This window comes from Oxyura jamaicensis, chromosome 3 (assembly GCF_011077185.1).
Source record: "Oxyura jamaicensis isolate SHBP4307 breed ruddy duck chromosome 3, BPBGC_Ojam_1.0, whole genome shotgun sequence".
In the NCBI taxonomy this organism is placed as follows: domain Eukaryota; kingdom Metazoa; phylum Chordata; class Aves; order Anseriformes; family Anatidae; genus Oxyura; species Oxyura jamaicensis.
In genome coordinates, this window is record NC_048895.1 from 26876306 (window position 1) to 26902358 (window position 26053).

General features: G+C 40.6%; 2 protein-coding genes across 4 annotated transcripts in view; one reads left to right on the plus strand and one right to left on the minus strand.

The window, feature by feature from the left end:
• Window positions 1-22669, plus strand: part of GLP1R (glucagon like peptide 1 receptor) — an 89939-nt gene extending 67270 nt beyond the window's left edge. For all 3 annotated transcript variants that reach the window (XM_035322139.1, XM_035322137.1, XM_035322138.1), the window contains exons 8-13: window positions 5884-5944; window positions 9843-9912; window positions 10602-10690; window positions 13664-13802; window positions 14696-14737; window positions 19399-22669. In XM_035322139.1, the coding sequence (XP_035178030.1) occupies window positions 5884-5944; window positions 9843-9912; window positions 10602-10690; window positions 13664-13802; window positions 14696-14737; window positions 19399-19566 (569 nt within the window). In that variant the 3' untranslated portion in view covers window positions 19567-22669. The remainder of the gene's footprint in view (window positions 1-5883; window positions 5945-9842; window positions 9913-10601; window positions 10691-13663; window positions 13803-14695; window positions 14738-19398) is intronic.
• A 248-nt stretch (window positions 22670-22917) lies between these two features.
• SAYSD1 (SAYSVFN motif domain containing 1) lies at window positions 22918-24784 on the minus strand. The gene is made up of 2 exons (XM_035320624.1): window positions 24632-24784; window positions 22918-24541 (listed from the first exon to the last, which is right to left on the minus strand). The coding sequence occupies exons 1-2, from the start codon at window positions 24782-24784 to the stop codon at window positions 24245-24247; spliced, it is 450 nt and encodes a 149-aa protein (XP_035176515.1). The 3' UTR covers window positions 22918-24244.
• Window positions 24785-26053: the final 1269 nt, after the last annotated feature.

The window sequence follows — 26053 nt, forward strand, 5'->3', positions numbered from 1 at the left end:
TTTATAAATTGAGAGTCATTTATTTTGACATCATATATATTGGCAGGATTCTATAAACATTCCTGATTGCTTGTGAGGTAACTGTATTCCTGTAATGGCCACTTCCTTGTCAAGAATTCATGCAATAGTAGGCTTTGAGGTAACTATGTTATGTTTTTCCCAATTAATTTAATATGGAAAAAGACTTGCTTGACTTCTTTTCCTTTGTAAAGAATACTTTCATACATTTGTTTTGACCCTGAGTCCCATGCATCCTACTGAAAAAACAATGGCTTATGGCATTTTCACAGCTGAGGGAAGGGGGAAGAAAACAGAAATAGTAACAGCATTAACAAACAGTTTTGTAAAGTCTTAATAAGCTAATGGCAGAGCAGGTAGATGAGTTGTTCCTTCGGTCTGGAGGTCAGCACAACAGTAGCTAAAGAGGATGTTGATTCAGATAGTCATTATCACTTGCGGGGAAAAATAATCTGTTGCTATGCATTGCTGGTACCCAGTGCTTCCTTCCTCTAGCATAAGAGAAACCCACGGATCTCACCTTCTAGAGAGAACAAAATTGTAGAAGAAAGGGGAAAAGAAAACCTAACTAAGGAGGTCAAGATGATTACTCTTTTCTGTTTTGTTTGTTTCTTGGGTTGTTCAGAATGCTCTTCATCAGGATGTCCAGGACACCAACTCGTTCTTCTTGCCTGAGCCCAATTGAAGAGTCACTGAGCTAGACATTGACTTCAAGCAGCTGTGTCAGTGCTGTATGAAGTAGTCTCTGGAGAAGAGCGGTAATGCCATAATGCTACTGTGTGCATCTTTCAGCAGCTACTGAAAACAAGACCTCCTCACATTCAGAGCTGGGGAGGAGGGAAGAATGGGGAAACAACGGCAACCTCCCACAGTGACTGTGCATGACATTCAGGCAGGAAGAATGACAGGAGGAGACAATTTTCAGCACTGAAAACTAAGAAGAAAATGTTAATAAGAAGCTAAGCATTCTCCAAACTTCTATGGTAATTTTACACCCAGCTGCTCTTGCAGCAGGGAAACTGCCATAAAAAATAACTAACTCCTCTCCTTCAACTCTTGGTAATCCAGACTTGCTCTGAGGAAGAATGTGCTGAAGAAATGAAGCTATTAAAGGCAGGAAGCCTGGCTAGGGTGTCAAAATCCTGATTGCAAGGAAGATCTCACTGGAGCAGAGCCAGTAAGAAATCTTTGTTCTGAAGCCCAGTATGAACTCAATGTAGTGACAGGATGCATTCATTGCACTAGCCAGTTCTTACCCATTTTCAATGAAAACTGTTTCAGACAAGGATGTTAAAATGGGTTTTGTGTCCAGACTGAGCTTGGTAGGAAATGAGTCAATCAGGAATTTCTCTTAATTCTCTTTGTGCTTGGTCTTCTTCATTACACTCTTTCATGTTTTTCCTTTTTTTTTAGGAAGAAAAACATTTTATCTTTTCTTCTCACATCTTCCATACTGTCTTCCATACTGATAGTCTTTTTACATCTGGTCATGTTTATTTGTCCCTAAGTTCACTTCACTGATCACATATTTCTGGCATCCACACATTAACCATTTGATAAAGTCAGACTGTCCTAGATGGGTTTTGAGAGAAAGAGGAGGGTCTGAAGTTTTGGCAGCAGTAGTGCCCTTCTGGTTTGTGTACCTGGCTGTCCCAGAAGCTGAACTTCTCACCAAGTGGAAACCAATGATGTCAGGTTACATAGAACATAATTATTGAATCACTTAGGATGGAAAAGACCTCAAAAATAATCAAGTCCAACTGTTGATCTAGCACTGCCAAGTCTACCACTAAACCACGTCCCTAAGCACCACATCTACACATCTTTTGAATACCCCCAGGGATGGTGACTCAACTTCTTCCCTGGGCACCCTGTTCCAATGCATCTCAACCCTTTCAATGAAGACAACCCTTTCAATGAAGAAATTTTTCCTAATATCCATCCTAAACCTATCCTGGTGCAAGTTGAGGCAGTTTCCTCTTGTCCTATCACTTGTTGCTTAGGAGAAGAAACATGAAACATCTGAAATTTGACCTTATAAACAAACTCATCTGCATACAGCATTTTATGACTGAATATGTCCTTATTTAATGGTCTCAGCAAGATGGCAGTGCTCTGGTACTATGAATTTCCATCAAGAAGAATCTCTAATCAGCATGTGAGAATGATGGGAGTCTCTCTTACTCCTCATACATCTCTCTTCCCTGAAATTGTTTTTACATAAAATGTGGTACAATGTAAAGCTAGCAATGGCATATGTCTGCAAGAATGAAAACTTGTTTGCACATCGAGATGGTGGAAGAAGGTAAGATGGCATGGAACATACCTGGTGACACCTTTCATGGTAACTGCTACTTCATGGACTTCATGGCTGGCTGATTTTTTCTATTCTATTACCAAAATATCTCAGACCTGTTAAAAGAAGAGACCGATTTCTACATTTTGTTACCAGGACATGGTAGCTTCCATTTGCAGCTCCACTAGTGATTCTCCTTTCTGCTTATTAGGGACAGTGAGACATTGTGAAAATGTCAACCAGATGGTGGATTCCTGAGCAGAATTTCTCACAGCTTTCTTCTCTTACCTACCCCATCCTAATATTGTTTTGTCTAAAACTGCTGAGATTTTTTGGCATGCTTTTCCTACCTTTTTTTTTTCTCTGTTGTGCAGACACCTGAGCAGGTGCAGAATATTGTAATATAGAGTGAAAATACATCCTGCTGCTTATTTATGCAGTAGGGTGTTAAGATGTTGACTTGGCAGATCCATTACTTCCTCATCATCTATAATATATATAATTATTGCAGCCTATTATTCAGAAGCCCCATCCCTGTCATTTGAAGTTGAACTTTATTAGCTGAACTGTCAGCATGCATATTTGATAATGCACTTGATAAGTTTCATAATCACAATGTGGAGTTCAAAGACTTTTGGTCAGTTATCCTGTAAGCGTTAATACAGCAGAGTTTATTTTGAGCAGACTTTTGTAGTCTCTGGCATCTTCAGCAGTGATTCAGTACAGACAGAAGTAGGTGTTATCATTTCCAGAATTCAGAGACCTTTTTGTAGCCAATTAATCTGGAAAAAGACCAGGCTTTTTTTTTTTTTCTTTCTTTTTTTTTTTTCTATGAGACAAGCAAAGTCAGGAAGAGTTCAGCTTGTGTTTTAAATAAGCACACCCTATAAGTGAGTGCAGTTTCTTGCCAGACACCTGATATTCTTTGAATAGCTGCAGAAGAAAGGCGTAAGACTGAAAATCAAATGTGCCAAAAGGGCTGCATGTTGGGAGTCTAGGACTGGAATACAGTGTTGATTCTGTTAATAAATAACTTGTCTGTAGATTTTATTCAATGAGCTGTATAGAATTTGCTTCTACTGCCTGCTGAAGCCAGCCAAATTTCCCCTGAGTGAAGTAACTAGAATGACACATTTGTGCCTGTTAACAGAGGTTAATTAGGTGTCAAGATTATAAAGCAATCTATGGAGAACCTCAGTGATCCTTGCAAGCCACAGTTACTGCAGAGATGCTGCAAACTTGCTCTTTTGCTGTTCAAATATCTATAGATTTGAGGTGGATTAGGGAAGGCTGTTGTGGCATTTTTTCCTGTTTAGATCTTGATTAGGGCTTTGGAAAACTGGATGCAATCTCATCTGCTGAAATTATCCCCCAGATATTTTTCAGAGCCACCCTTTTCTTAGGATGGGACTTTGTGAATTTGGTATGTGTCAAATGGTATTATCCATGTAGTATTTGCACTGATGCTCAAAGCTCACAAGTATGCATTGCACTGTTAAGTCTTGGTGTCTCACATGAAAAGTATGTTGCTGGAATGGACTATATGTTATGTGACTGGCAGTGTTGCAACAGAAAGGCACCACAGGTCTGTGTCACAGGTGGGAAGGGCAGACTCTGTTGTACAGGTCACCATACTACCTATTTGTATATTTGCATAGCAGGATGCTGATGTGGTTCTGTAATACCAGCCTCTAGGTAGACCATTTTAAAACATAATAATAACAGATTCTCACTTAATGTAAAAGTCAAGTACCGCAATTAAATCTGGAGAGATTTCTGATGTATCAAGAAGATGGAGGTATCCACAAATAATTATCATTATCACTCAGTATATCTGTTCCCTCCACTGACACAAAGCCTTTGCACTCTCGGTGTTTGTGCATTATCCTGTAAATTTCATATTAAAGTGTTTTAATTCTCAGCAAAGTCGAGGAAAGGAACAATTCAAACTATAATTAGTTTCTATGAATCAAAGGCTCATTTGTGTTTGGAAGCGATTTGCAATGAGCCTGTTCTTAATATCTTACACCAGTACCAAAGCAGCACTTTCTCAGTAATTTTGCTCCCAAAATATTGTGCATGCTCAGTATCAGGTACGTCTGTGGAATGTGATTCAACCGCTTTCCCAACAATCTCTACTCAATTTATTATCTTTGCTATTATTCTAATTTTTGGTATTGTTCTGTGATTTTTTTTTATTGCTGCTCTTTATTCTCTCTCTCTTTCTCTTTCTTTCTTTCTTTCTTTTCTTTTTTTAAGGATTGAGCAGAATAACAGGTCTTTTCCAGCTATAGTATTTAGCTGTTCTAATAGTATAGAAGGAATAGAGTACAACAAAAGAGTAGGTTTTTGCTCATAATGCATGCCTGCTACAGATACTGCTTGAAGATTTTCAATCTGTAAGAGATCACTGATTTCCCTGTAGCTTCTTTTGTCAGGAACTGTGTATCTGCCCTGTGCAATGCTCAGTGCTGCACACTGATGTTCTTATGATCTGTTACCAATTGGTTCTAAAGAATGTAATAAGAAAGTACATTAAATATTGCTCTTCCCATATAAAATACATACAGCATCTGGTACTGTCCAATGGAGGAATTGAGGACCATGTCAAGTCATCCTTAGGCAGAAATTCTTCATCCTTCTTCCTGAGTCTCAACCTGCTCTCATTCCTTGCATTATTTTTTGGCATTCTCCATACCGAGTATTGGTTGGTAGATGAACTTTAAAATTACTTCTCAAGACCTAGGAATTTCATAAGTGAAATAAATTTATTTGAGAGCCTTTGACGTTATAAAGCAAATAATCACTGCCAGCTTATTTGGCTTTTCTCTCTTCCCCTTACACCCCAGAAAAACTGTGAGTGTCTGTAACACATACACTGTCAGGTGAGCATAGTACCAAGCCTCTTCTCGAGCCCAGATGCATCTGCTTTGTGGCAACCCTTCAAGTCCCTGGCAGTGCCACAGCTTAAGCTTCCATCTAAACTTCCTAAAAACTAACCTGAACTTCCTTCTAAACTTCCTATACTTGGGACTTCTTTCTGGGGGAGGCCTGAGCACACTTGCTATGCATGGTGTGCCCATTTGTCCTCAGAGTATGTGGAACTGAATGTGCTCTGACCCCCAATGCCAACAGACAGCATGTGTTTGGTGCTGCCTTAATGCAACATATAGCAGACCTGCAAAGAGAAATGTTTGGGTCAGAGAGCTCTGCACTCCTCCTCTAGCTTGAATACAGAAGCTGGCAGAGACTCCAAAAATTTAGTTCTCTTGGTCCCTCCGTGAAAATCTCCACAGAAAAGCTGTTATATGCCAAGTATGAGGGTGGTGGTCTCTTGTTGCTTATTGTTCGTGCTTGCTAGTTGGAGGCCCAGGCAACATAAGCTACGTGTATTAATTACTTGCAGGTTAGATTCCTCCTGCCACCATTCACAGCCAGCTACACTGGGCAGGAGCTACAACCTTGCTGCCAGTGAATTATGTTGCTCATCATTATGTGGGGAGTTTTGTCTTTTTCTGCTTTTCCCTGTCCCTTAATATCAGTGCCAACCTTGTCTCCTCTTTTCCCAGGTGTGCCAATGCTGTTTGTTATCCTCTGGGGAACTGTCAAGTACCTTTATGAAGATGAGGGGTTGGTTTAGTTCTGATTTTCTAGCTATCTCATTTGTGCTGTGTGTGTGCACTGGCAGGTCATCGTTTGCTTTCTGTTCAGTGTGGTTTGCTTTGGCAATGTGCTGAGACCTCATAAAATTGCTTCTGTTTTGTCTGAAGGTCTTGCATGACATTTGAAGAGAGAGCTTATGTTTCTTTCTGATCAAAATTTTCTGCATGTCTGAATGAATTTATTCTTTTGCAGGTCAAGGAAAGGTACGCTTTGTTTTTCTGTAGTTACAGTATCAGCATTAGAAGTCATCATACCTAACCAAGACCTCTCCTGACATTGTGCCTTTGGCAGTAGCCTTTACAGTTATGCTTCAGAGGAAGGCAAAAACTTCCCACAGATTCTGCCTATGATTTGTAGCGGTTAGCTTATGCCTTGCAGCAGAGATGTGATTGCCTGTTCTTAAGCTTCCATTATTTAGGTCTTCATAAAATAAAAACACAGTCTTTCTGAAGTCAAGTGTAGCACAAACAAAACTGCTGCAAAACACGAAATATGTTTTGTCCACTTGTACTATTGTGGCTGTTCTGAAAAAAATGCCTTTAATATACTTTATGTACCAAATAGTATTTTAGTTAATTATTTGTTTTTGTTTTAAAAAATAAAAACTGGAGGGAGGAAAGTGACTTTCTTTTTGAACTTTATACTACTTTCTTTGTATTCTAAATGAACTATTTATCAGGTCTTCCTCTTACTTAATTTCCAAACAGCCAGCATTTTTTTTTAGAGATTGTGGGTTTTTTTTCAAACACAATCCTTGCTGGAGAGATACTGCAGTGTGAAAATTCAGTGTAGTCAGAACCATCCCCAGAGTGTTTTCTGGTGCTCATGAGTATTAAGAATTGGCTTTTTTTTTTTTTCAGTATCTTTTGTAATACTGAAAGAGCTCAGTCAAGTTGCCTCTTCTGGCTGAAGCAACGCAGGGATTTTCTCACTTTCCTTTTCAAGGTTGACTTGGTAATATTGTTTAAGATGAACATGGTCACAGTGATGTATTGCTAGTTTTGTTGAAATTATCAAAATAGGTGTAGAGAGCATGTACCATCTGAACAGGCAGTAGTCCATGGACATATCTTGCCACTGATGTAGAAAATGTATTCAAAGTACTCATGCTGAGCCACTTACATTATGCGATGCTCAAAGCTGATTTATGTTTTCTATTATGGAAAACTGTCATTCACTGCCTTTAGCGGACCTTAAAAGGGACAATTTTGCACCTTATTGAATTTTCTAAATCTTGTATAAATATTTGTAAAATACAACAATAAATAAACACACAGTAGCCTCTCTGAGAGGCAAGATTTCTGCGCCTTGGGCAGACATTTGTTGGAGCAGCTAGGGATATCTTTCATGCTGTTTGCCACAGAACTGTCACCACGGATGTGCAGCAGGCTGTAAATTTCATTTGTGACTCAACTACTTCCCTGGTTATGAGGAATAACTGTAAGTAGATGTGGTCAGGGCTGGGAGTTTGAGGCAGTCCTGCAAATGTAGCTGCTTGGATGAAGGACTGAAGCCTGCAAGACCTATATGCAGACTGGCTCCTTCTTTCTTTATATGTGCTCATGTGAACTCCTTTATAAATCAGTTGCTGCTATAAAAAGTGAGCTATTGAAAAACACTTTGTCTAGATTACAAATCAAATTAAAAGCAAGCTGTGCTTCTTACTTATTAGACTGTGCCTAAAGAGCTGATACTTACACATCTTTATTTCTGCCTGCAATTAATTATGGGAGGAAGACAGCCAGCCCACAGTTTTTTATTATTATTATTATTTTTATTATTTATTTTTTTAATGGAGCTATTCAGCTGTACCTCTTTAAGGTAAAAATTCTGTGTTTTCATTTTTAGAAAAAGTCTACAAGGTTGGTAAACAAAGGCAGAAACTTCCCAGTAACATCTGTTTCACTGGACTGATTCCCCATTCACAGTTCTGGTGTTATTTAGTTGTCAAGCATCTTCTAAGTTGTGCTGAACCCAGTCACAACAGCTGTTGGTGTACTTACCACTGCTGCAATCCCAGAAAACACAAATGTACAAGAAATCAAGTACATATCTATCAGTTTCATTTTCTATACTCTTTAATAGCTGCGACACTTTAATTGGATTCTAATGGTCTTTTTATTACACATATTTGTATGAATTTAAAAGTAGCTAAATATGCTCTGTGCCATAGGAAGCAAATTAATACACGCAGAAATGTAGCAGGGTTAATGTAAAGAACCATTTCTCAACCTCTGTCATTATCAGGAAGTTTTAAAATTGCCTCTGCTTTCACTGCAGCTAGTCAGAAAATTAGAATTCCACTCCCAGCCATGTCTATTATCCTGCCTGTCTTGAGGGGTTCAAATAAAGTTAATTTTAAAGGCTACATAAAGCCAGTTTCTAGTCACACATAGCAATTAAGAAGTTCTTCTGTTATTCAGATTCCAGCTCAAGTACACTGACTGCTCACGGTACGTACACCTTTTTTCTGCAGTACGTAAAATACAGTTGAATGCAGTCAGGTAGTGGGGCTGGTTGTATGCATCAAATTGAAATTGAAGAAAACTGAAATCCCTAGCCCTTCTTGGGCTTCTAGTACAACCAAGGAAATATGGAATTGCCACAGCCAAGCTGCTTCACTCTCCTCTGCAGTATCCACAGAGTGTGTGTAAGTTGTTTGTTGTTGTAGCATGGACCCCTAACATGTGGTGCATGGTTTGCTAGTTTCTCTCAAGTTGACAGTCCTGAAACAAGGTTGAGTGGGTTTACTCTCCACCACTGTCACCCAAGCTGAAATTTCACAGGCCTATTAAGAAAACTTAAGGAAAATTGAGTATACTTCTGTTCTGTCAGAAAGTGAAGTGGTATGTGAAGACTGCCCAACCACCGGAGCTGTTGTGCACGCACACAGACAGCCCATCGTACAGTTGGGGTGGCTGGCTGTGGTCAGGGGGACCCAAAAGAACCAGATTTATGAAGCCCCAGTGTCAAGTTCACTTCAAACCAGTGATCTTGAACTGTGGCTTTCAAGCTTCACATTCCTTGTGATTGCTCTCCAGTATAGCTCAAGGACACAAGAATTTAGAAAGCTAAAATGAGGCTTATGGGGAGAATAAAGTATTATATTGCCTGTAGCATGTTACTTTCTTGGCAGAGGGCTCAGTTTGCCAACAAAAGTTATGAACTATTGCTCCAGTCTTTGATTTTGCTTTCTTATAACTTAAAACTTCCTTTGGGCCTGAAACCTACACATATACAATGTATATTGTATACTGGAACTGGAGTTCTCTGCCTTAATTGCTTTCATCTGGTTGAAATTAGTAGGTCATTTTTGAAAATAATAGCAAATAAAATAGGTGATTGATCTAAATATTGATACGAAAAAAGTGATGGTAGGTAGTGTGATAAAGAACTAATAAGCAGCTAAGTAATATGACCTGACATTGGAGACTGCAGAGTAAAAAAAAAAATAATTCAAAAAGAGTAAGATAAGAACTATTCAGAAAAGGTCTGACTCGAATAGATCCACCTTAACCACCCAGCTAGGTGACATATTTGGACATTGGTTTTAATGGAGTAAGTCTTTACAATTAACCAATGATAATTCATAGCGAACCGTGGAGGAGAGCTAGCCATTAGTGGGCAAGAAGGGCAGACAAGTAGTGTCCAGTTGTATTATGATAGCTGCAATTGTACAAAGCATTCAGCGTTTCTAAGAATCAAGCCTCTGCATCTGTTTCTATGTCAGCATGATGTGCTTTCCTGGTATCTAGTCATCAGTATTGTTTTCCATCTGCACTGCTGTGACAAAATGAGAAATGGGAGATTTTAGTAATGTACTGAAACTTTTTTTCTTGTCTTCCTCTTTTTGCCATCTGCCTAGCTGCTGGAGCAGAAACTATAACATGAATTACTGGCTGATCATCAGACTGCCCATTCTAATCGCCATCGGGGTGAGTATGGAGTACATGCAGTACAACATGATGCAGTAGAAAGAGTGGAAGTGCACATGGCTATTGTGCACGTCCAAAGGCTAATGACCTTTGGGGGTACTGACCTTTTCATTCAGAAATGCAATTTTATGAAACCAGATTTTCTGTCACTGGAATTCCTGACTAGCATAACGCAAACAAGCATTTGGCCATGCTGTCGTGTTGTAGTGGCAGTGCATAATAACAAAACAGCATGCCACAGTCCGGTTAGGTGCTGCATGGGGAAACCTGCAGCAGGTAGCAGAGAGAGCCAGAAGGAAATATTCCAAATACTGGGCTCCCAGAGAGAAGCAAATTTTGTGGCATTGCAGAGAAATGCTGTGTTCTGCAGCTGCAGTACTGTGGTGATCTCAGACCTCTTGCTAAGGCAAATGGGTCAGCCCCCACACCTTGACTGTGCCTCACTTCCCAGAGATGTAGGTAAGCTCCTATATTTTATTTTGTGAACTTCCTGCATTTTCAAAGGTGACTTGTGCATTCACTGAGGGTGTATTTTAGAGCATGATAGCTTAGCAAAGAATTGAAATCTGTGCCAAATGCTGCAGCTGCAGAATAGCAGGAACTACAAATGTATACATGAACCTAGTTTTTGAATGCTTATGTGTATGTACGTCTTGATGATGATATAAATCCTTCTTTCACCTCTCCAGGTGAATTTCCTGATCTTTATCAGAGTTATATGCATCATCATCTCCAAACTACAGGCTAATTTGATGTGCAAAACTGACATAAAATGCAGGTATGTCATTTGGTGGTCTGACGCATTTTTTTACCTCTCAAAATGGAAGTAGATAAAGGTACATGAAAAGGAGTGGATTAACAATAGCAGTTAAAGATCACAGACAATGGGTAAATGCATAGATTGTGGTGCATATTAGTGTGACTGCTTGGACAATCAGGCTTCAGAGAAGTCTCCTGGTGAAGGCAGGGCAGGTGTTGTACCATCATTATAGAGAAACAGAAGGCTCGATCTCTTTGCTCATGACTTTACGTTCTTCCATAAAACCGGAAGAATATTAAGTAAGCAGGTATTTTCTAAATACTTGCAACATATGCAGGTACTTATTTAATTTGAAAAATATATATATATGAGTGTGAGAAATAAAACCTTTAACTTCAATGAATATCAAGGTGTGGGTCATTTTGAGTACTGCTCCTTGTTCTCCTTGCCAATTGTTACTATGACAAACTTTCAGTCTTGGATTTACTAAGAAAGTATATGATGTTTCTGTAGAGATGTTTCGAGATGTCAAAAGTTATCACTGAAGTGTTTGCTTCTTATTTTGCAGGCTTTGCCCTGTCTGTGTCTGTGTTACTCCTGTTATTTTATTACATTGATAAAATTCTTAGTCACATCCTTCATGTCTACATCTTGGAGAATATTTCTTTATTACAGTCTGAAAAATACTGTAGAAAGAACAATTCTGCAGCAGGGTGAATTAACAAGTGTGGAGCTACATGCTGTGGTAGCTGTTCTACTACAGCTAGATGACTTTGCTAGTTTGAAGTTGGATATTTCTATGTTACAGCCTGCTAAGCTAGACACAGCATGTATTTTTGTGTCTTCTCATCAGACTATAGAGTTTACTTGTATGTTACCTGCCTTCGTTACCTCATGTGAAATTTTGGAAATCCTTTTGTGTGTTTGGAGTGAGAAGCAGAGAAAAGGACTCCTTCTAATGTGCTGCATGGTTTGCTTTCATTCATACTGAATATACATGACCTTCATTTACCAGGGTAAAATTTGCAGAGTACAATTGTGGGAGGACAGTTCTATTGACTTGGGGCCGTTTAAAAGTCTGACTGCAAAATTATCTTGTCAAGAGAGAAAGCCTTTGCACTCAGGACTTCTGTAAGCAGCAGGAAGGTTTGATACAGCTGAGCCCTTTCTTAGAGGTGCACGCTAATTCTGTTCTTCATATTACATGTCCAAGAATCTGTTGATAAAGCAGAGAAAGTTTATCAAGAAAGAACTTAAACGGCATCAGAACCTTTTTCACTGATGAAGACTAAAGTCTTGGAGATCCTTCTGGCAGTTGGTGGTTACAGCCAAAAGCTTTGAAGAAATCTGCCTTTACCCAAAAGATTTCAGTTCCCTGGTGTACCTGTCATGATTACAGGACCAACAGACAGAGATACCTGTATCAGAATATTTTTTCCCATTCTTTTCTGCTCAGAGAGACTGGTAAAGAGTTGGGTGGAGAGAAGACAAAGTGTGGAATGTATTTTCCTAGACAAGACCAGTCTGGGTGCCCTAGAAAGTCACTGGTTTATATACAGTTGTGTATAAAAAGGAGAAAAGTCCTTTGCTCTTAGGAAAGTTTCTACATCTGCTCTCTCATGATGCCCATTCAGTTGATGACGACATAGTGCTCACTGTTCAGTATGGCAAATCCTGTTTCTACATGTAAGGACTGGGATTGTGGAGAACGTAGAAGTAGGTGCTGAGAACTGGGTTTATTCAGTCTGGAGAACGGAAGGCTAGGCAGTTTGATTGCAGTTTCAGCTACTTAAAGGAGATGTTGGAGCTGGACTTTCTACAGAGGTGCACAGTGAAAGGACAAGGGGCAGTGATCTCAAGGTATAGCAACAAGGTTTGCATTTGCATGTCAGAGGTGGAAAAAAATGAAGTGAGAGTGGGCTGATGCTGGAAAATGGTCCCAGAGTATCTGAGTTGGAGATATATAAAGCTTGGCTGGACATAGCCTTGAGCAACCTGCTGTGAACTAGAAGTGGACTAGGGGCTTCCAGAGATCTTTTCCAACTTGAAAGTTTATGTGATTCAGGATAAACAATCTAGGGCACACAAGATTTACCGACAACCCTGCTGGTCAAGTGATTCTGCATCTACCAAAGTGTCTCATGGCAGGTTGTCAGGAGACACTGGCAGTGTTGGCTGGTTCTGTGGCCCAGGATAGTCCTGTAAGCTCCCACGTGGGGTTTACGCCCTTTTCATTATCCTGTTGGGTGATTCAGCATGTAGGCCTATCAAAAGAGAGTTAAGGACCATTCTTGTCAATGTTTTTTCTGTAGTTGTAACCCTGAGCATTGTTCTCCCACTGATGAAAAATATTTTACTTCAGATTAGTGTCTTTTTTCGTTTGCTAGCTGTGTCTTTGAACTTGCCATTTAAATCAGGGAATCATCAGTCACTCTAAGACAGTTTAACTGCTTTTACGAAGTGTTGTGCAGTGACAGTTAGTTACAGTGTTTTGAAGATTTAACACACCACGGAGGTGGGAAGGAATACTCCTCCTTTTGCCAAGGTACTTTTAAAAGATTCCAGACACTGATAGACTGTTTCGCTCAGGCTATCAACAAGGTAAGTTTTGATCATATTTCCCACTTATAGATGGGGAAAAGGGTACATGGGAAAGCATCTTGGGGTACAAGAAAGCATGTGACCTGCTCCTGAGTTTGGCAGGCTTTCTAGGTGAAATACAGCCAGGAGCTGAACAGATAGCATTGCTGAGAGCAATGAGTAGTCTGCAGTGGAGTGGCAATTAAAACATACTGAAACCTACTGTGGTTCTGTTTTGAGGATTTTTTTTTTTAATTTTATTTTTCTGCAGCCTCTGGAGGAGGACACTGCAAGACAAAGTGGTGCAGTGACCAAAGTTCACGATGTGTCAAACAGCAACTCTCGGTGATCACTGGGATCAACAATGATCTATTCAGTGCCAGTGTTTTTTTTCTTTCTTTGTGATCTTAGGCTGGCCAAGTCTACACTGACACTGATCCCACTGCTGGGGACCCACGAGGTCATCTTTGCCTTTATTACTGATGAGCACGCCAGAGGGATGCTGCGCTTCGTGAAGCTTTTTACTGAACTCTCCTTTGCTTCCTTCCAGGTAGTGCTCACACTCTGCATGCATGGATATTTTCTAACTGCTGTTTGGGGACCTGCTTGCTCTCTCATTCATTGCACGCTCCCTGTTCTTCATATTTCTCAATTTAGCACTGGATATTACGGGTTTATGACAGTGGAAGAGAAAGCATGAGAAGTAATTTTTAATAGCTAGTTTAGATGTTAGTGTCACTTATTTTCAGTAAGTCTTACATTTCCCACGATAAACTGGTATTGCTATCCTTGTATTAATCTCTGTTTCCTATGGGACACCTCAAGGCAATAACAAAATTATCTGTGTGTTCCTGTAATTGTATAATGGCATTGCTGAAAGCAAATTTTGTGCCTTCTCTCATGTTTTTGATACTCCTTTGAAAATCTGTGCTGTGAGAGGTAGTTTTCTACACCTGAAACTGCATGCAAGGCGAATGTAGACTTACAGTGATTTTTATTTAGCTGTTGCCTTAGGTAAGGCCATTTTAAAAGAATCTCCTTGTCTAAAGGAATCATTATTCTTCTAGTTTCCCTGCTCACCCACTCAATCCCTGTTTATCAAGCATAGAGCTGTACTTAAGCTCACTGAATTGTTCATATATGAAGTGTATATTGCTAGAAACCAGGTAAGGAAAAAGAAGGGGGAAAGAATTGTTTGGAAAAAATGACAGGCTGAAGAAAACAATAACTTTTCCTAAGATCATGAGCTTTAAGCCATAGTTTGGTCAAACTTCTCTGCCATAAGGGCCGACAGGGACCACAGATTGTCTCCATCTTTCAGTCTTGTTTTTCTCTCACTACGGAACATGCTGGTGTGAAGCTCACCCCTCTGCAGGCTTGCTTGACGAAGTGGGACAAGTGCTCTGCTCTGCTCACTCCTCTTCTGATTTTTGTTGATTTCAGGGGCTGATGGTTGCAATTCTCTACTGTTTCATCAATAATGAGGTAAGAGAGACACTAGGAGTTGTTCCAATTTGCCTGATCAGCATCCACTGTAGAAAAAGGAAATTGAAAATGGTCTTGAACTGCTAAATGGTGTTAAACTGCTAAAAGTCATGTTCAGGACTTTTTGTTTGTTTGTTTTACTTTTTCTGAAGATCCTCCTCTGTACAATTACACACAATAACTCTTCAGACAAATGTTGTTGGAAGGAATTCAGGCAGTATAATTTAGGGCCGCTATTTGTAGACATGAAATCTTGCAAGTTTCTTGCTCGCAGTTGTATAGTTTTCACTGCTGGAACTTTCCTTTTATTGAGAATTAGAGCTGCTCTCCTTAATCCATCTCAAAGTGTTTCTGATTTGCTTGTTTTGATGAATGTGGGAGTAGAGCCCTTTTTATTCTAAGAACTCAGATCATCTAGCTGGTTAGGTTGTAGTCCTCATGGTGAATGTCTGTATAGTTTGGTTTAGTTTGGTTTCTGTGTGGCCCAGCTACTGAAGATATCATCAGTCCCTCATTGAAATGGAGCACTGAACTTCAAGGAGCAGTGAGCTCTCCCAAAGGCTCAGAAGAAATAAAACCAGGGCTTTGAGTTAATTTGAATACAAGTATTGTCTTCTAGGGCATCTGTGGAATCCCAGCCCTGTTAGGGTAGAATATTGTTCAGTTTCTGTATTGCAGAAACCTCTCGTGTTACCTTCTAAGTGATTATTATTATTCATTCACTCAGCAGCCAGGTTTGCAAGGGATGCAAACACCAGTAATTTGGCAGCACATTATTAATTCTAACGCACATCAGTGTGTTTTGCATTCACGCTAGTTCTACTTTTAAATATGACACTGTAATCTAAGATCATCCACTGGGAGACAGGCCTCATCAAAGAACTGGAATCAATAGAAAAAGTGTTCTAATTGTGTCATTATGGCCTGGCTGGAGTCAACAAAAAAGCAGCAGGCATCTTGAATGAAGGCCTGCAGGAGGCTGTTCACTTTTGTAGCTGTGGGTTAATTTGGTTTAAGTGAATGTGTTAATTGTACTGCTTACGAAAATCAGAGGTGGGTAGCAACAGGATTTGCTCAAGTATGAGTTAGAGAATACTTGTTTAAAATTCCTTGTACAGCTTTACAGGTGTAAATCTTGAAATGAAGCACCGCCTGTTGCTGCATCATGCACTTCTTTTGATTCACTTTGGCCTTTGCTCACACAATCCCCATGCAGCTGCAGCCAGGTCTCTAGTGAGTAATACCAAATAATTTCCTCCATGAAATTTCATTCCTACAAGGACAAAGTTACATCATAGCCCAATTGAATATAAACAAATTACTTGATTCCAGGTATGCTTGCTTCTTTTGATGGAACTTTCTGTGAAGTAGCTTTCCTATATTTCTTATGGATCCTCCAAATCTCATGTTGTTCTACTTCTCTTGCATTTCTAAAGCAACCAAAATGTCATCATAATGTGTTCAGCTTCACAGAAAGCTGAACAACAATCTAGATTGAATTCTTTTCCTTGTTCCAACTCCTATTAAAAGAAGGGAAAAGAATTTTGTCAAGCTCAGTCATCAACATCCATAAAATAAATCCAAGCAAAGAGCTCAATTATGTTAAGTCTCTTCTATTACTTTCTTAATCTATATGAGAAATTCTTAGTTTTCAAATTGTTCTTCTGACAGATTGTTTGTGCCTGAAGCCAATCCCCAGTATGGAATGTATTTTTATTTTTGTCTGTGACTCAATGACAGCTTTTCTTTTTCCTTAACCGTACTTCCTAAGGTTTTTGCAATTACTGGTGCCAGATCAAGGGTAGAAATAAAGCTAGAAGCTTTATTAGCGTGCCTTCATTGTATGTGCTTATAGAAGAACATTAAAATATGTTCAAATTTCAGTCACATTTCAACTGAAAGAATTCTAGTATTGCTCTGAAACAAACTGCAAGGTCTCATCAGATTGCCTGTTATCACCAGTATTATTTTGAAAATGAGCTGGGTTTAATATGACCAGTTTTTCTGCAGTTAGTGTTGCTTTCTATAAGAAATATTCTTACCAGAGAGATGCTGTGTCTTTCCACCAGAGTTAGTTTAAGCTGTTTCAGGTTGCATTCTCTATAGCCTTGCTTCTCCTTTTTGCCCCCTTCCTGTTGCAGTGGAAGTACACTTGAGTCTCTTCCACATTAAAATAACCTGCCCTAACTCCAGGACTCCTGACTTTTTTAATTTACTGCCAACTCTTTCTTTTCATTGAGTATTCTCTATACAGACTATCTATTGAACTCCTCCACCAGCTCCATTCCCTGTCATTTCAGATCAACTTTCCTTTCACTGTGATTTATTGACATGTTTTTTGCCAAAGTTTAACTTCTCTGCAATCACGTTCCAGGCTCATTGCCACACTCAACATCTTGCCCATCAGCTGCATTAGTCTCAATCAGCCACTCTCTGTGAGATACCTTGTCCATCTTCAACCTCCACGATTGCCTTTTCCAAGTTCTCATACCTCTTTCCTTTCTCTTAAAAAAAAAAAAAAAATTCCCCTTTCTCGTGGGAGCTTTGCTCTTGGTTCCCCTTTCCCTATATAGCCAATTTATGGGGAATCTCATCCACACACAGAGGCTACTAAGCTATGATAACTTTGCTGAAAGATCTGTACATCAAATTCTGTGCTCAAGATCTACAAAATAAATCTTAACCTATGCCACTGGTCACATCTTCTCAGTCACTGAGGCAAAAATTCAATTCAACACTGACACCAGAGCTGTTCTTTACCCTTTTCCTAACCTCTGGAGTGAAAATTAATGTTGTCATCCAGATCCATTCTTAAGACATCATCTCTGATATGGTGTTTTGTTCAGGTCTTTCCATTCACTTCATCTCAATCTTGCAGGCTATTTGTATCATAGCTCTAGGATACAACCTGTCATGTCCAGCCAGACTGAAGACTCATTTCCTTCCTTTGTCTGATTCTAAATACCCACTTGTATTGCTCATTGACTTATTCTGTCAGTAAGTACATTCACGCTCTCTTTCAGGATCTACCTGTCAATGTCTAAAACTGCTTATTCCCAGTGCTACCTATTAAATCAGATGTTCTCCATGCCCATAACGGGGGTGGTAGTATGATCAATTCTAATCCTACAGACAATATAGTCCTTGAATTTCATTGTTTTCTTTTCTGTCTTTATCAAGCTGTTCTTCCTTGTTCTTATAAGGCAAGGTATCTCAGAAACAGTCTCTTTTCCTCATGTCTTTCTGTAGCTTTTGCAACAACCACCACCCACAGTAATCATGGTAAAATACAAGCTTTTATCTCAGCACCTTTCCTTCTGTCCCACTTGGTTGTGACACCAGAGGGACAGATTCCACCCTCAGTAACACAGAAATGCAGTTGGTTCACACATGCCTGCGCCAGGATAGTGCTTGGTACAAGGGCTGTAGCTCAAAGTTGACAAGCACTGCTGGAGGTAACCATCAAAGGAAGACAATTGCCTATGTAAGACTTTGCTTCCTTTTTTAGGACTGCCTCCCAGTTTTAGTATTTGAAAATAAGCAGAGAAGAGAGCTTTACAGTTCCCTAGGAAGTTTCCCTCAGAGTATGAAGGTTTTAGCAGTCTGGATGGGATGACAGGCCTGTGTTGGAACTGCCATCAGCTTAGTCTCTTGGTGGTCAGTACCGGATTCTAAAAGGAATAAAACACAAAGGAACTCTCTAGCGAAGACTCACTGAGTAACCTGCTCATATTGACCTTACTTCCAGGCTGAAGTACACACCCTAATGAGTCGATTACTGTAGTTACACTCCTGCCTTTTTCTAAATAGAGTAAAAAATGTTCAATTTTATGTCCTCTGCCTTACGTGTTAAAAGCTAATGGAGATTCTTACTTCAGTCAAGTGGCAAGAACTTTGCCCATGGAACAGGAAGATCTAAATTCTTTTCTTGTTTGTGAAGTACAAAAAGCTGAAACCATGATGGTTGCAAAAGCCTTAGTAAACTTCCAAGTGAGTACAGCAGGTACATAGTTTAACCCAGAACCTGTGACCAGCTAGGTATGTAACTTTAAACAAAAAAAAAAATAGTATCTGCAAAGACATTCTAATTGTTACTTAAAAATAAGGAAAGAACATACAGACTTTAATGTGCTAGTTTGTTGATGTTTCAATTCTGAATTATCTTTGTAAAAATATTTATATATATAAATAAATATTCAAAGAATAAAAATATCCCACACATGATACTGTTCAAATGAAGACAGAAATTAGAGCAGAACTCTAGGAATACCTGTGGTGGCAGTACTAAGCTGGAAGCCAATCTTGTCAGTCATTTCATGACTGATATGCAAAACCAACTTAATTGTTAGTAGTGGTAGGTCATAGAGTACTTTCACTATTGCAGCTGAATACCATTTAGAATAAAATACTGAAGATAAAATTTCCTGGTACCATCTTTATGCAAGTGAATACCATCATTATGTTAAATATGGAATGCCCTATGATGGACTAATGAGATAATTAGATAATTTAAAACAGTAATATTGCAGATGCAAAGCATTGTCAGCTTTTCTGAACAGTGTGGTACGCTTATTTTTAACTTGCCCTTTTCTAATGGAATCATTTAAAGGTCTGATTATTACTACATTCATTCTTTTTATTTCCTTCTTTGGACCTATTAGGTTCAGATGGAGTTTCGGAAAAGCTGGGAGCGCTGGAGATTGGAACATTTATATGTCCAGAGAGACAGCAGTATGAAACCTCTGAAGTGTCCAGCCAACAGCATCAGTAGCGGAGGCACAGTAGGCAGTAGTGTCTATGCTGCCACTTGCCAGGCCACGTTCAGCTAAGATTTCTGAAGGTGAATCAGACTGAGAATAATGAACTGTGTAATATACCTGAAAACCCTTAAATACCCAAGCAAGTGGCTTAAGTGTGTCATCTCCAGCAAGAAACTTAAGTATATGCTGCTCATTGCCTGAAGGCTGTTGGACAAAGGTTTCTAGGGAGAGCAATCTGCTAATATAATCAACACACCAGAGGAAAAATTGATCATGTCTAAAGTAAGTTAAAAGAGTTTCTTCCTATTTGCACACAAGGCCTCCAGGTGTCCAAAACTTAAGCATAGCATTGATCCAGTCTGAAACCACAGGGTCAATGGCCTATTACTGTTGAGTGGGTGAGCTGAGTGATCAACTGATTAAATTACAAGGATACAAAATATGATTATTGCCAAAAAAAAAAAAAAAAAAAAAGACACGTTTAGACTTTTATGGGGATAGGGTAAGGTGCTATTACTAGTTTTAGAAAGAACTTAGTGGGACACAACGTGTTTTAGGGGAGAATCAATCAGTTTTGTAATATGCTTTCCAAACCTAAAGTTCAAAATATGCTTACCTGTTCTACTAGGTAGGTGAAGAACAGCATCCTGAAGATCAATAACTGTAGCAGGTAGTGTGGTGTACGTTCCTGAACGCTCTTTTTAAGCTTCACTTGAAAAAATTAAACCAAAACAGTATCTAGTAGGGGAGCTCTTTTTCATTAATAGGTCTCTGTTGACACCGATAGAAATATCCCCTGTATGCACAGTCCTTCAGCTTTTACATGGCACTCTGTCTCTCCAATTGGGTGCAGAAGTCAACCTGCAGTCACAATTGGTCTTACCAGACTTCATCTACTTGGGACAGATTTGGCACTTCCCAGTGTGGGCTCACTCTTCTCCAGTTTCTTCTCTAGCCTTGTCCGATTTCTCGAGGCCCACTAGCTACCTACCAGGTACCCTACCTGCGGTGGCAGGCAAGTGGGTAGGTTTCACCAGGCGTATCGAGGGTTGTGCTTTCAGCACGGCAGACAGCTCTGGCTGCCCACCACCTCCTTGGCTGGCACTCGGTGGGATTTGGGAAGCCCCCACGGCACAGCACCCTGAGCTTGATGAGCTTGTGTCGCCTGCTAGAATCTGCGAGGGCTCTCATAGAATATGCATCTACACCGCTAATTAGCAGTTACCCTTGCTGTTTACACGAGCTGCTGGAGAAAAAAATGAGGTACCTTTACAAGCAGAGCTCAGTCCATTGCATCACTTAACAGACGCTATTTATTTTTACTCAGCTTAGATATTCAGGCTCCCTTTACAACAGACAAGGTGCAAGATACCAGGTTGGAGAATATCCCTGCCCATAGCCTTCCTGTAATGAGTAGCTGCCATAGTCTAGCAGTTATGCTGCTCAGCAGAGAGAGAGAAAGAACATATTTTCAAGTCCCTCTGCATTTCAGTTCACATCCCCCAATGCCAAGAAAATGGACTGGATATTCTGGGATGTAATTCAGCATCTTCCCTGCCTGAAGCTAGATTGCTTTGCATGGAATTATTTAATCATTGTATTAGAATTCAAATTGCCAACAGGGTGGATTAGTTTTGTAATCAGCAGGTTAGAATCAAATTACAGAGGATAGGTTACCTTCTTCTGCTATAATGCTTATAATTGAGCTCCAGGGAAAAAGTCAGACACATTTGTAGAAATCCACCACAGTTCTCAGGCTGGCTTATGTCTGCTTAGCATGCTGGCTTCTACGCAGGCCATTCCCAGGTTGTCCCTTTGTAACTTCAAGTTGCAGAGCTGACCTTGGAATGAAGCACCTCAGGTTTGTCTGTAAATTTAATAGCTAGTCTCTACATTGTCACCATTAATACAATGCCTGACTACTACATGTGTATGCTAATTGCTGTCCTGAAATTTAATTAATTAGCTTCTCGTATGTTGAGCATACCTGATGTTTCTACTTAACATCCACCATTAAGTGCTTTGGATAGGAAAAGTGGTAAAATTAGAGTCACTGGTAGGTGAAAAGGTGGTAACAGATTAAGTATCTGTGTGATAATGCACGCTAGAGGGACTGATTTCACCCACGAATAGTCCAGGTAGGGCATTAGTAGTTTTCCAGGGCTTCGTTGTGTGCAAACCTGGAAAACTGTTCCTGCTACTTGCACAGCTGTTAGCAAAATTAATTTTGCTACAGCAACAGGAAGTTATAGATGCATTGTAACACACTATTATGCTGGAATACATACCAAATGAAAGAGAATAGACAGCGAAGTCCTTACATGTGTGGCATCAAATCTGTACTTAGTTGCTGTCACAAAATTTAAGTTTGATATACTTCTGAGCTACTAGGTTCCTTTTACCCCTCCCAGTGTCACTTAAAAACAGGGCTTTGGGCCCGCAGAAGTAACTCCAGCACCAGCTGTCACTTACCTTCTTCCATTATGACTTGTTAGGATCCAGGAGGAAAAAAAAAAATGTATGTTAACAAGCAGAGCTTTTTTTTTTTTTTTTTCTCCCCAATTAAGCTCTTGTTTTTCAAGCCTTTTAAATATCCCCTTTACATACTAGTAAAACAACGCAGTGAAAGGAATTGCCACCAAAGCAGAGTAACAGTAATATGAGAAATACTTTCAGCAATGCCTAAACAATGATTTCTACATCATACTGTTATCTACTTCAGTAAAATCTTTTACAAGCCTATGTTGTTATTCATGACATCTCCATTTCAGAATTTATAACGTGCATTTATTTGAGTAGCATGAAATAAGCAAAGCAGCACAAAGCACTGGAACAGATGAACTGCATGTGTTTTTATTTCTTGTGCCTTTCAGCTTCATGCTCATTTACTGTGGTAACTTGTTTCATAAAGTATTAAACAGAACAGTCTATAAAGTCACCTGGACATTATGTAACTAGAGTTTATAGCAAATGAAAATTTTATTTTCATCATTGCTGCTATAAAGTTTCATAACTTCATGGATGTTACCTTATTTTTACTATTTATTTGCATGTCTTTCCTTGTTTAAAAAAAAACACCCGCAGGATCTGTGAAAGATGTCAGATTATCAACTCCCCATAAACATGTTTATTTTTATCCTCGTGAATAAAGATTCAACTCACAAAATTCTAACACTTACTGGTGTATTTTATTAAGTGTTTTATTATTTATTAAGTGTTTTATTATTTATTATCTATTTTATTATTTATTATCTATTTTATTATTTATTATTAATTACTAATAATTAATTAATCATTATTATTTATTAATAATTTTATTTTATTATTTATTATTTAGTATTAAGTGTTTTATTATTTATTATCACCTCACTATTTCTTCTTAATTACCATAATACTTTCTAAGAATGTAAAGACTTATACTTCATGGAAGCAAAGGTTTTACTTGTACCACCGTGTCCAGTACAACAACTGCTCTTAACCTGCAGAAGTTGTATTAATTAAAAACAAAACAGAGCACATTATCTGTACAGTCAGAAGGAATCAGAAGGAGTGAAAACTCTGTGAGTTTTTACATCTCAGCTAGAGGATGGTAGAAGATGTGAAAGTGAGAAAATTCTGTGCTTAGCTTTAAAAAGCAGCGTTTGGAATTTATACAACAGACCAGTACTAGAAGCTAGTAGAAGCTACTGCTTCCAGTACTGCGGAGAGCTATTGAAAGATACCTGGCACTGTTAAACACGTTTGTACTTTAATCCATTACTCTCTGGTCCAATTAAACTTGACAAATGCTTCCTTTTGTTTCCTTAACAAATGACAAAACCTGTGATAACTCAATCCTCAACACTGTAAATCACTGCTAAAATACAAAAGGCATAATGAAACAGGATTTGAAAGACCAAGCTCTGATTTTGGTTCTTGACTCAGTACGCACAGGTGTAAGCTCCTTTAGCTGCTCTTCACTATGGCAATATAAATGATTTGTTTCAATCATGGTTTGTTCCTGTTACTTATAAATGCCAGTGGATCACACATGAACTGTATACCTGACAATGTATGGAGTGATTGTAAGAGGCATCACCAGCTGTGCTATGGTAAAGAGGAAAAAAAAAAAAATGAATCCAATGACAGGGCAAATCCCTTTCTATCTGAGGGCTTCTTGCATTTCCACCTCTGCTGCACACTGACCCTAAATTTAAAAAATGATGAATAAAAAAACATCAGCTGTCAGGAATAATAATCAAACCTTTTGCCTTACAATGCAGATGATAAAAGCTGTCACTTATGTGAACTTGCATCAAAATCAGACAATTAGATGAAACACATGAGTGTGAACAGAAGCACCAGCCTCAGTTGTACTGATACTGCCTCACGTCTTCAACAACTGGGTTCTAGACAGAGCTGGGAAAGAAGAGCAGTTAATCACTTTATTAAAGCTGTTGTCAAACAGCAGCCTTCCTGCCACCACTGTTAAGGCTACCAGGTGCAGAAACTGACCAGCTGCCAAGCTGACGGCCAGCTGTGTGAGGGTCGTGCCCCTCAGAGCCCTTCCAGCACCGCTCAGACCAGCTGCCTGCCGCTTCGGTGCCTGCCAGCCGGGCCCGGGGCCACCCCCGAGGAAAGGAGACCAGAGCTACGCTTTGCTACGGCTTTATTCGAGTCCGAGCCGCGCCCGGGGCCGGCTCCCTTCTCTCCTCGCCCCGCAGCAGGTCGGTGCGGAGGTGAGGGGGCCGTGCCCGGCGGCCAGGCGCTACCTCCCGGCGGCCGGCCGGTAGTGCAGCTCCCGCTCCAGCTGCTCGGCCGTCAGCGTCCCGGCGATGGCGGCGCAGCCGGGGTTGAACACTGAGTAGGCGCTCAGCTCGCCCGGCCGCCGCTCGCCGGGGCCGCGGGTGCCGGCGTACATCCAGTAGAAGAGGGAGACGACGAAGAACGGCAGCCCCAGCTCCAGCTCGGCGAACAGCGCCAGCAGCACGGCCCACAGCAGCAGCTTCAGCGCCAGCACCAGCAGCGGCCTCGCCGGCTCCGTCGCCGCCGGGACGGGACGGGGCTGTGGAGGCAGCAGCGAGGCGCGGCGTCAGGCATCAGGCACCGGCCCGCCGCCGCCGCACGCCCCCTACCCGCCCGCCGCAGCGCTCACCTGGCCGCCGCGATCCGGGCCCTCTGAGGCCTCCGGAGCCGCGGCCTTTCCCGGCGGCTCCTCGGAGAGCGGCGGGAGGCGGGCGGCGGTAGCGGTGGTGGTGCCGCGAGCGGCCCGAAAGCGGGCGAGGCGCTGCTCCACGGCGGCCGACATGGCCGCGCCGCGGCTGCGCAAGGGCGGGGCAGCGGCCGCGCCTGTGACGCCTCAGCGGAGGGCGGGCGGGACACGGGTGCGGGGACGTGCGCGCCGCCCTGGGGGCTGGCCGGAGTGGGGAGTCAAGTTGTGTGGGATCCCAGCGCTGTGAAAAGCAAATCTGGGAGGTTTTAGGTTTGTGAAAACACGCGGAGACAGACAAACGGGTGGTCCGCCTTTCTCTGCAGAATGGGTAGCAAGAGCCCACCACATAGCTCTGAAGAAGAGTTGGAAGTGACCGAAAACCTCCCCTTTTTCTTTATTTTTTTCATTTTTAAACCTTAACGACTAACGTCAACACCAAAAAGAAAAGGAAACAGAGGGAAGAAAGCATGGGGTGACCAAAGGACGCACAGGGAGAATGAGATGTTTGCTGCTGCGGTGACTCCGGTGCTTGTATTGATGCCTGAGCGGCCATTTTGTGAAAACGCTAGGCAGCACCAGAAGGGGCAGCAACATGGTGGGCACACGTGTTGGGCCCAGCACGAAGCCCTGCTCGTTTGGCCTGTCCTAGGTGGCTGCTGCTGTCAGGGAGGTCGAGAGGCACTGGGGAAGACCCAGCACCACACGGTCGTGGCCATGGAAAAAGACGTGATGGCCAAGCCAGCAGGGCCCCACAGAAATAGGCCTTGCACGGTGGCACATCCAGACAGGCCCATCCTTCTTTCTGTTTAACCAACAAATTAAACTCAGGAGAAGCAGCTCTGTCACATTGTCTTTCAGCTATCGTTACAGCTGAGAAATAGAAATTTATTTACAGGAGCTTGCTCTTAGCCTCCAGAGTAAAGCATTTATCACTTTCCAGCAGTAATAGTTACCAATGAGACATCATTTCATCCTGCAGTGCTGTTTCCAGTCACTTATAGCTTTCTCAGAAGTGACCTTTAGGGCTGAATATCTCATGCATGTGTCAGCCTAGAAGTAAACATGAGAAGTCTAATAAAAAACAATTTGGGTGTTCTTACGTTATCTTAATGTGGATTTATTTATTTATTTATTTATTTTTTCCAGCTAAATAATTTTTCAAATGCCTATTTTATGCTTGGTTACAAAATAACTTTTCTTTCAACCCTCAGACTTTGAAAAAAGTGCCACAGTGAATGACATTTTTTCTCTTTATTTGTGGAAATTTGATTTTGAAATCACAATCCAAAATGTTTTAGGATATCCTGCACACGACATTATTTGATTTTGATTTTTTTTTCTTCCTCTTACACTACTGCTCATGAA